At 39.5% G+C, this 9633-nt stretch overlaps 1 protein-coding gene across 1 annotated transcript in view; it reads right to left on the reverse strand.

Annotated features, from left to right (window-relative positions):
• The window catches only part of rap1gap2a (RAP1 GTPase activating protein 2a), a 75107-nt gene extending 68766 nt beyond the window's left edge, over positions 1-6341 (reverse strand). Inside the window, exons 1-2 of the mRNA XM_054605452.1 lie at positions 6104-6341; positions 2750-2785 (exon numbers count right to left, since the gene is read on the reverse strand). Coding sequence (XP_054461427.1) covers positions 2750-2785; positions 6104-6147 — 80 coding nt within the window. The 5' untranslated portion in view covers positions 6148-6341. The remainder of the gene's footprint in view (positions 1-2749; positions 2786-6103) is intronic.
• Positions 6342-9633: the final 3292 nt, after the last annotated feature.

A 9633-nucleotide genomic window follows, 5' to 3' on the forward strand; every position in this document is an offset into this window, starting at 1 on the left:
AGGTGGCACCATCACAGCAAATATGGACAACCTGAGCCATTTCAAAGGGTAGCAGGTGAGATATGAAGATGGTACATGGGGCAACACAAAAGGTTTCAACATGTTTGTTCAGAGAGGAAATGTCAGTGTAACTGACTCCAAAATGAGAGAGACACATAGAACGTGGTGTTTGGGTACAGACTGAGTTAATCTAAATACACACACACAGAAGCCCTTCACCTCCTATCACTACGGCAACCTCCATTAGCAGGGCTCGCCGGTGGTTTGTTTCGACAAAGAGAAGCTCCTCACAAATCCTCAATCGAACAACACATGAAGCAGGCACACAACTCAGCAAAATATGTTCACATTAGCTCTCCACTCCACTCCAGAACTCATTTGACCCTAAAGTTGTTATTTATACCTCAAATCCCCGGGCGCTTCATTGCAGCCCACTGCTCCTCCGGGATGGGTTAAATGCAGAGAAATAATTTCCGCATTGTGGGACTAATAAAGGCTTAATTATTATTATAAATGGTAATTTTCAATACAAATATTGGATTCTACAACTTGCACAACCCAGTCACACGTCAGAATAGCTCCACTGTCACTTCTCATTTTACAGCTATGAATTGTAAAGGGAACTCACAATTATCTGTTGCACATCGCCACATTGTTTTCAAAACACAGACAACCCAAGAGAGAGTGAACAATGGCAGCTGTCCAATGAATCAAGCATCAACAACAGAAGTGGTGGAGCAACACAACCAGCTTACTGCGGCTATTAAACAGTATACTGTGGCTCTGACAGATCACAAACGTCGAGATTTGTATATGGGCAGCACCAATATTTAAGCAAATTTATTTGCATTATCTTTGGAGGGAACAGACACACAAACAGAGAAAGAGGAAGAAGCAGAATCGCTTGTTGGACGGCAGAGAAACGTGCTTCTGATGTGAACAGTCGGGCTTAAGCCAGCTACGAGGTCACAAAATTGTTTCCTAGAAAGCCCACTGTCTTGAAACTGACTATCAGTAGGACATCTATCTGTGCGGGTGAGGAGACAGAGTGTGTGCAGCACATCTAAGAGAACACAGACAAAAATCTTAAAGTCAAGGGGTTGATAAATTAATTAAAATGCATGACAGTATCATTGTGATGAATAGGCAACACATGCACATTTAAAAAGGTTACTTCCCCAATCCAAAGAGATGAAAGTGGAGAGGCAGGTGTGGGAAAATCACACCTACATGTGTGTTGACAAAGAAGGGAGAACATTAAATGAGAGAAGTTGATCTACAGGAGAATTCATTTATGAAATCAATACAGCATGCCTGAGAGACTTACTGCATTATATTACATATATTTTTTTAATATTGTGTCACCTGCCTCATGAGTTTAGTGTTTCTTTACATTAAAAAACACATTTCCACTGTACATTTGAGGCAGAAAACGTCACCAGAATGAAGGAAATAGTGTCTTGTAACTTCTGTTAAAAAGTCCAGTATTTAGCTTGCATAACCCAGTTATATAAGATTGTTATGTGATTAAATTAAGTTTAGTTTTACTTTATCATTCCCTGTGGTGCCATCAGTCCTCTGCATTTGACCCACCCTTACTATTTTGGAACAGTGGGCAGCCACATTTTAATGCCCACAGACCATCTCCGGCTCTGAGGCCAGTGTGTTGATCAAGGGCAAAGAGCACGAGTACTGACATCACTCACATGAAGGTCTTTGACTGTGGGAAGAGAGCAGATAAACAAGAGGAAACTGGTGGGATGTGAGCTTATTGTTGTGACATTAGTAAGCAGGGATTCACCTTGAATGATTGAACTGTCCAGAAAATGTATCCGTGAATGGATTTCGAAATGTGGCTGTATTTTTTGGTTTAAGACGTGGAGGGGACACAATGAAATCTGGAGTTCTTCAGCCAGAAAGAAAAAGTGAAATGTGAAAGCTATATATACATTGTTTTGTATATTTACATAGATGTTATCACATTGTAATTTAATTGTTTTTTGTGCCAGAGAACAAGAAATGTGGTCTAAATGTCTGTATTATTAATGCAGCAACCCAAAATTGAATTTTTGTTTCATTATATTACTGTATAAGTATTAATTGTAAAAAAATAAAATAATAATAATAACATTTAAGATTTTTTCCTGTAGATATGAAGCCAAACTATAAAGATTTTTTTTCCAAGAACGCAGAGGAAGATGAGCTGTTTTGCAGAGTAAAGTGTAGATCCTGTCAGGTTGCATTGAGAGGCAAAACCAGGGACCATGCACCCCTTACAAGATCCATGTTGGGGGGTCATGTGGAAATTAAACTCTTGCAGCTTCCTTTTTATAAATTAAGCCACATTCACACCTGGGAGCCACAATACAAACACAATGTTTAACTACAACTGACTGGAGCAGCAAGAAGTGCCAAAGATGATTTTAACCACATTCCTCACACAGCGGTACATGAAGGCAAGAGAGGAGGGAGGAAGAGTAAACAAGGAAGTGATGAACCGTAGCTCTAAAGTGAATCAGTTGCTGAGTTTTTAATCTGAATCGATCACTGGAATGGAAAATAAGTGGAAATTAGGTCCCGGTTGGAAGTATCTTTGGAGGCCTCATTGTTCATTTGTGAACTGTTACACATCAGTGCTTCCCGGGAATTTTTTCCGCAAGCACCTTTACACGAATTAAGGCTTTGGCTCGCTAACCAAGATTAGAATATTAACTAGATTTTATAGCTAGGATCAATAAAAATAACTTACCGTGATTTCAGCGCAGACAAAGTGGACTTGTCAATCCTGGAGAGGAAGCAGGAGAGGAAGCAGGAGAGAAAGGCAGAGAGAGAGAGAGAGAGAGAAGGAGAGAGAGATACTTGATTACATCTCTGATACAAACTGCTCAAAAGCAGCAAATTAATTCTTTGCTGTGAGTGCTTTTTACAGTAATAAGGACATGAACACCATCAATTTAAGATGCTGAGGAGTGAGACTTCATCAAGAAGGTCGAAAATAAGTGGGCTTATTTGCTTAAATGATCTTAAATTCATACTCGAGCCTCGGGACAGAAAATGTGTAGAGTACAGATCAGTGTAAAGTCACTGGCAGACAGCTTTTTGACAGCTGACTTGATTGAACAAGGTTACATCTCTACAAGCAGCTCAGACCGGTTATGAGAACCCTCAGTGTTACTTATTCATGCTTCACTACATACTGTTCATACTAAAAACACGGAGAGTCAGAAGATGTTAAATTAACAACATGTGTGTGTGTGTGTGTGTGTGTGTGTGTGTGTGTGTGTGTGTGTGTGTGTGTGTGTGTGTGTGTGTGTGTGTGTGTGTGTGTGTATGTGCACTCTCACATGCCTCTCTAAAGAGGATGTTATGACATTAATTCTTTAATCCAATTTATTGCAGACTGAACCATTTAGAACGGTGCCTGAGCCATTTCATGCAAATGCACACACTCACAATAAACACACACATACAAACACATGGTGCAAACTATTTTTACCGTACCATCACCAAAACTGGATGTTTTAAATAAAATTTGAATTTTTTCCAAGGGTTTTTGAAAGGTATCAATAATATGACGCATTACAGCAGCGTCAACAGAGGAAAAGGCAGAGAGAACTGAGCTTCAGTGTGGTTTTTTTTTTTACAGATAATGTTATTAACTAGATATTCAGATGTCAAGTTGATAAAAGGTTCATACTGAACAAGAGCTGGCGAAGCAGCTGGGGCAAATGCTGTAGTTAATACAAAAGTCTGCATGATGCATTATTAAAGATGAACCTCAGTAAACTGAAATACAGTTATTAAGACAATAAACACAAACGTTTCCTGTGGATATCTAACATTTTGTTTCTCTGCTGCAGTGTCAACTGATTGTCTCAATGGTATCTGATCTTGTCGGCTGATAAATGTTAGCCCCTTTCATATTGTAATGGACCTGCAGCCTGTGCTCTCACAGGATTGTATTGCTAAGCAGTTGAGAATAAACACAACCCACCATATGCCTGAATCATCAAACAGTATGTGTAAGCTTTATTCATCCCACACGTTAGAGATTAAAGTAATACTACAATTGCCTGTGTGTGCACATTAACCCGTTATGTAGACACAATTCTAAGCCTGCCTGCTCAAAGTCAGACCTGCATTTGGTAATGCGTTCTCCTTTAACTCGTCGTCCATATGCGAGTCCGTCCACGTCCAAAAAGAGAAACTGGATACGCTGATAATTCAAACTTTCAGTTTAAACGTAATATAAAGTTATCCAAAGCGTCATGCATTGTCCCAAGAGGCTTGCAAATACATTGCACCTTACATTTTGAAATTGTTAGACCTATCACCTCACTGAAAATCATAGTATTCTTAAACACTTTAATGAAGTCGTCCTGTGGGTGGTGCTACATGTAAGCTCATAAAGTATCCAAAATCTCCTCGGAAGGCAAGAAGGCTTATAATTTCAGTAAAATTCATTTTGAAGATCCTTCTTTATAAATAACAATAAAAGGATGGCACTAGAATGTGAGGATTAGTCCTCAAAGCCAGCTGTTTGAATAACAGCGAGCTATGGCTTAGTGCAGAGCTTTTCTTATAATATAAGATCATTGAGTGAGGAGGACGGATGCATGTTATTATCCCCTCACAGCGTGTCTGCTTGTCATACAAAATGTAATCCCTTGAAGCCCATGCATTCTTAAAAATAATCTTCAATACTTGTCCCACATTTTCTGTCAGTTAAATTTGGATTAGTTTGCCTGCAGAAGTGATAGAAAGAAGCAAAACATCTCATATTTAGCCTTAAGGACAATGAAACAAGCTGAAATTATGCCAATAATGTAACATAATTCCAGATTTTGAGTGCAGCTTCCCTTTTTTTCCAGAACTCTTAACTGGCACTTGTAATTCTTGAAAAAAGTTATTTTCTTATATAAAAAAAATACTTTTTAGTAGAGTTTCCTGCAGCAGGATAGTGTATTCCACAGGGCATGCTTTAATTTGTTGAGGTAATTATTATTACATTTTTGCCCTGCGCTGTGCATGATGAACCACAAATGTCCATCACACAATTACACAACATTTGAGTGTGATGCTGAGCGGAGACTGTTGCTGATCTGTCCAGCGATTTAGTATTGCACTTCCATAATGTTGGAGAACTGAGATTAAGATTGAACAAACAATAAAAGCAGTGGATCTGAGAAATGCTTTTAGTCCCTAGAATGGGTAAATTCCCCAAAACACTCTATTTTACAATTCCAAATATGCAGCTCAGGGTCGAAATCTCCTTATACAATTGTTTTCACAAGGTGAGTAGGCTTCTTTATGTGTCAAATTGGTGAAGTGTACAACATTTTGCTGTAAAACATTTATGTTTTTTTTAGTTTTTATGCCAAATTAACCCAGATACATGTAATGTGCAGCTCTACAGCTTTGTTCCAGGTTATCCCAGCCTGTCTGGCAGGATGTGTTACCTCAGCCAAGCTGGGAAGGTTAAGTGCTCTGAAGCGCCGCTTCAGTCAGAACGACAACAAGCAGAGGAGCCAGCACAAAAAACCACTTCATCCAAGCGTGTCAGCGTATTCAGTGCTAAACGGGTTCCCTGGCACCTTCTTCTGTGCTGTATCATGGGAACTCTTTTCAGGGCCAATAGAGCAGAGGGGCTATGACTGCGCTGTGCCCATATTCCCATAACAGGACAGCAGCAGCAACAACAACAGACAAAGCAGCCTGTTGATTGTCATCCTTCCTTGAATGGAGACAGCACAGAGTGAAACAGTACATTCACACACCCACACAAACAGTCACACACACACACACACACACACACACACACACACACACACACACACACACACACACACACACACACACACACACACACAAAGGATAAAGTATCAGAGGTGTGACACAGAGGTGCAGTCTCGGCCCTCCACCCATCCTTCCTTTTTAGAAAAAAAACACACTCTCACACCATGCAGCACATACACATTTTAGCAGCATGATGTGCATTATTTGTACTTACCGTACTATATAATCATAATCAGAACAATGAGCCTGTGCATACAAATTGCAGAAACACACACACACATTAGCATCCAATGAAAAGGCAACATACCATCCAAATCCACCAAATGAAACGCTTCTCCTCCTCCTCAGCATTTTGCCCGACTGAACTTCTCAGCAGTCTGTCTCGCTCTCAGGCTCTGTCCTCTGGGAAGTGAATGCTCTGCTGACAGTCTCTCTCTCTTTATACTGTGTATACTTGCACTCTGTGTCTCTCTCTCTGACCCAGCCTCCCTCCCGTCTCTATCTACTCTCTTGTTTTTCCTCTTTTGTCTTGTTCTCTTCTTCTTTGCCAAACCCTCGACCAGTCAGCTTCTGTCCTCAAACACTGCTTGCTCTTTGGCTTTCACAGACTGTTAAACACACACACAATCTGACACATACAGGTACACTGATACAACACATTTCAGCATGGGGGAGGAGCAAGGTGAGGAGGGGCCACAAGCTCCCCGGTTGACACACCTCTGTGTTTGTATCCTAAACACTCTCACTCACACACACTGAGAGCTGCTGTGCAGATGCAGTAGCAATTTGACTCTTGAATCATCACACAACCGACCTTCAACATCTGTGGTCTGCCCACATGCCCACCACCAGCCAATAAGGTCACTCCCTGCACTGTGTGAACCGTGGTGAGCCAAGTGGCCTCTCACAGTTTTTTCGTTCACACATTCAAAGTCAAAGTTAGGGCAAAGTTTACTGAAATTTCAAAACACCCACACATCGTCCGGATGTAGTATACTGAGATAACACTGAGATAATATTTCCAGCCAAATATTTTAAGACTTAATATTTAGTTTTTGACATGGAGTGTGTAGCTTCAAAAGTACTGAAACATAAAATCTATTAAAACTTCACTGCAGGATTCTCTGTTGAAGACAATTTCTGCCAGATGCTCAACAGCTGAGTGAAACTGTATTAATTTAGCAACAGAGTGTAATATTAGACTATTAAAGGAAAAGGGAGGGGTTGAACAGCGGTTAATGCAGACCGCGGTGCACACATAGAAACCTCCCATGTTGTGACCAAAGGGAGTGTCCTTTCCTGACACGCTTCCTCTTCACTCCAGATTTGACAGGTTTCGATTTCAAGTGTTACGGTTCCCACACTGTAAGTACTCAGGACCTCATGGTACACTTTACGATTCAGTGCTTCAAAAAAAATTTGTTTATTGAGACTTTGCTCTAATAATATCATTAAAAATAATAAAACTTAAATGTCTTGCAAATACAATTGCAAACACATACCAAGGAGGTATATTGATTCCTTAGCAAAAGTGAAATTTTATTTAAATTCCACTTTAAAAATATATATGAGAGCACTGAACTAAACAATAAAGATCTTGAAACTAGTCTGTGTAACAAAGTCCTCTCGACTGTCCAAGACAAAAAGGGTCAAAAACATCCATGTATATGACTGGGTCAAATTCTAGTACAAATTTCCAACACATCAAATTAACAAAAACATCACATGCGGTCAACCTGGTGTTCTGGAGAGTTGTCCACGTTGCCTGGCTGATGATCCAGCCTTGAAGCCATTACGACACAATGACCTCAAAGATCACCAGAGCTCAAAACCCCTCTAACAAAGGTAGTATTTACTCAATTACATCCTCATTTTTCAGGTCTCAGTATTGGATTACATTATTATTTTTGTGCTATTTTTACATGCTGTGCAAATTGGAGTTCATTGGCAAATAATAGGCACGATACAATGGAATCAATGAAGCCGAAAATGCACTGAGAAGATTCTGGTTTTCATTTTCATGTGAAACCTTAACTCTGACGCCCTTTATTCTCTGAATAGAAGCTTGATTCGATTTACAATCACTTCAGAAAAATGAAACCAAATCAGCACTTCTGAAGCCTGTTGAGAATGATTATAGTCACAAGCTTTCACAATTAAAGGTTATCAATGCGCTCTGACTCACTCTCTGTTTGAGGCTGATGAGTGGAAATGCAGAGAGCAGCACAGGTAGGAGGACGTGGCATAATATGGTATGCGGATCTGTGCGAGTACACACACTGAGTGATTTTGGCATTTCTTAGTTGCCTAATTATATTATCTGGAGAATAAATGGATAGAATAGAAAGTAGCATTCAAGTAAGCACTTTAATAAAACTTGCAAAAACCTCATATACCTTACTGTGACCTTACCATCAAATTAAAGACAAAATGAAGTAAGAAGGAAGGTCTAAAACTGACTGTATTCTACATGCAAAGCATCAAACAGTAGACAGATACAGTTAGCAGCTAGCTGGTGAACAAAGTGGAGCATTTAGGTGCTAAACAGCTTGATATTTTTTATTTAGAGCTGGCGGGAGTTCATCTCATCACACAGATAAAAATGCACAGAAATAAAAAGGCACATATAGTACACAAAAACATCTTTGATGTGAACTCTGAGAAGCTCTGTAATGCAATAAGAGGAATATAAAGGGCTTAAGCGTCATTCCACTTATCATGAAATCAACATTACCCCTCAAAACTCAATTTCCTCATGTGCTCTGTCTGTTTGAGAAGAGAGATAAATAAAGCACAATAAAAAAGCTGAAGAAATGCATCATTTGACTCTTTCATTCTTTAATTTGCCATATTGAACCCTTGTATCCTCCGAATCAATCAAACAGGAAACCCCCTGGGACTCTCCAAGATTAGATAACATTCACGATTGCTTTATTGATCATCAATTATAAATGTCTCAACATTGTTTGTGTGAAATCATTCTCCTCAATCATTCTCCTCAGGACAGCATTGAGCATGAACCTGAAAGAAGATCACTTACTATACTTTTACGACTATGACAGTTCAGTTGGTGTGTCAAGCACATACTCTATACACAGAATGACTGTGTGCATGTTTGACAGAAAAAAAGAGAGTTTAAATATAGCATTTTGTTGCTAAAGAGATTGAGTAAAGATAGCGTCTTGCTATGATGATGTGCAATCGAATTCCAACATCATGTTTTTCTTGCTTAATGTCATATGTGTGCTATTATTTTTCTAGTAAACTTGGCTTCTAATGCCCATGTGTAATGTATAGAGGTTGTAACATTGGCAGTTACTCCTACTGATGCTGCCATTCTTTTGAACAATGATACTGTGACAGGTTTCGTTTTCAATCAGCTTTTAAGAACATTATCAAATGAGAATAACTGTTGCTTTCAGAGTCTGGAAAGAGTCACTGTAAAACACATCGACATCATTCGAAAATGTGAAATTTGCCCTTCACACCACCACCACATTTTCTGTTACCACTGAAATGCTGGTAAGTGGGTTGGGTGTAATAACCCTACAGCCGTCAGTTGGATGACGTCACCAGGTCACAAACTCGTGTCTAACATTCGGCTCTCTTGCACTAACACAGGTGTGTGTGTGTGTTTGTGTGTGTGTGTGTGTAGGTGGTTGAGAGAAGTGTTAAAGACAGGGGAGAAAATGAGAGAATTAAACTTTAGCTTAAAATACATCGTCTCTCAGGCACGCTGACATGGTATTTGTATTCACAGCCTTTTTTCTGCATTATGTGCAGCACTTTAAACCTGCAATAAAAAAATTAGACCACTTGGGAGCAGCAGAAACAAGT

The sequence above is a fragment of the Anoplopoma fimbria genome, chromosome 1 (genome assembly GCF_027596085.1).
Source record: "Anoplopoma fimbria isolate UVic2021 breed Golden Eagle Sablefish chromosome 1, Afim_UVic_2022, whole genome shotgun sequence".
NCBI lineage: Eukaryota > Metazoa > Chordata > Actinopteri > Perciformes > Anoplopomatidae > Anoplopoma > Anoplopoma fimbria.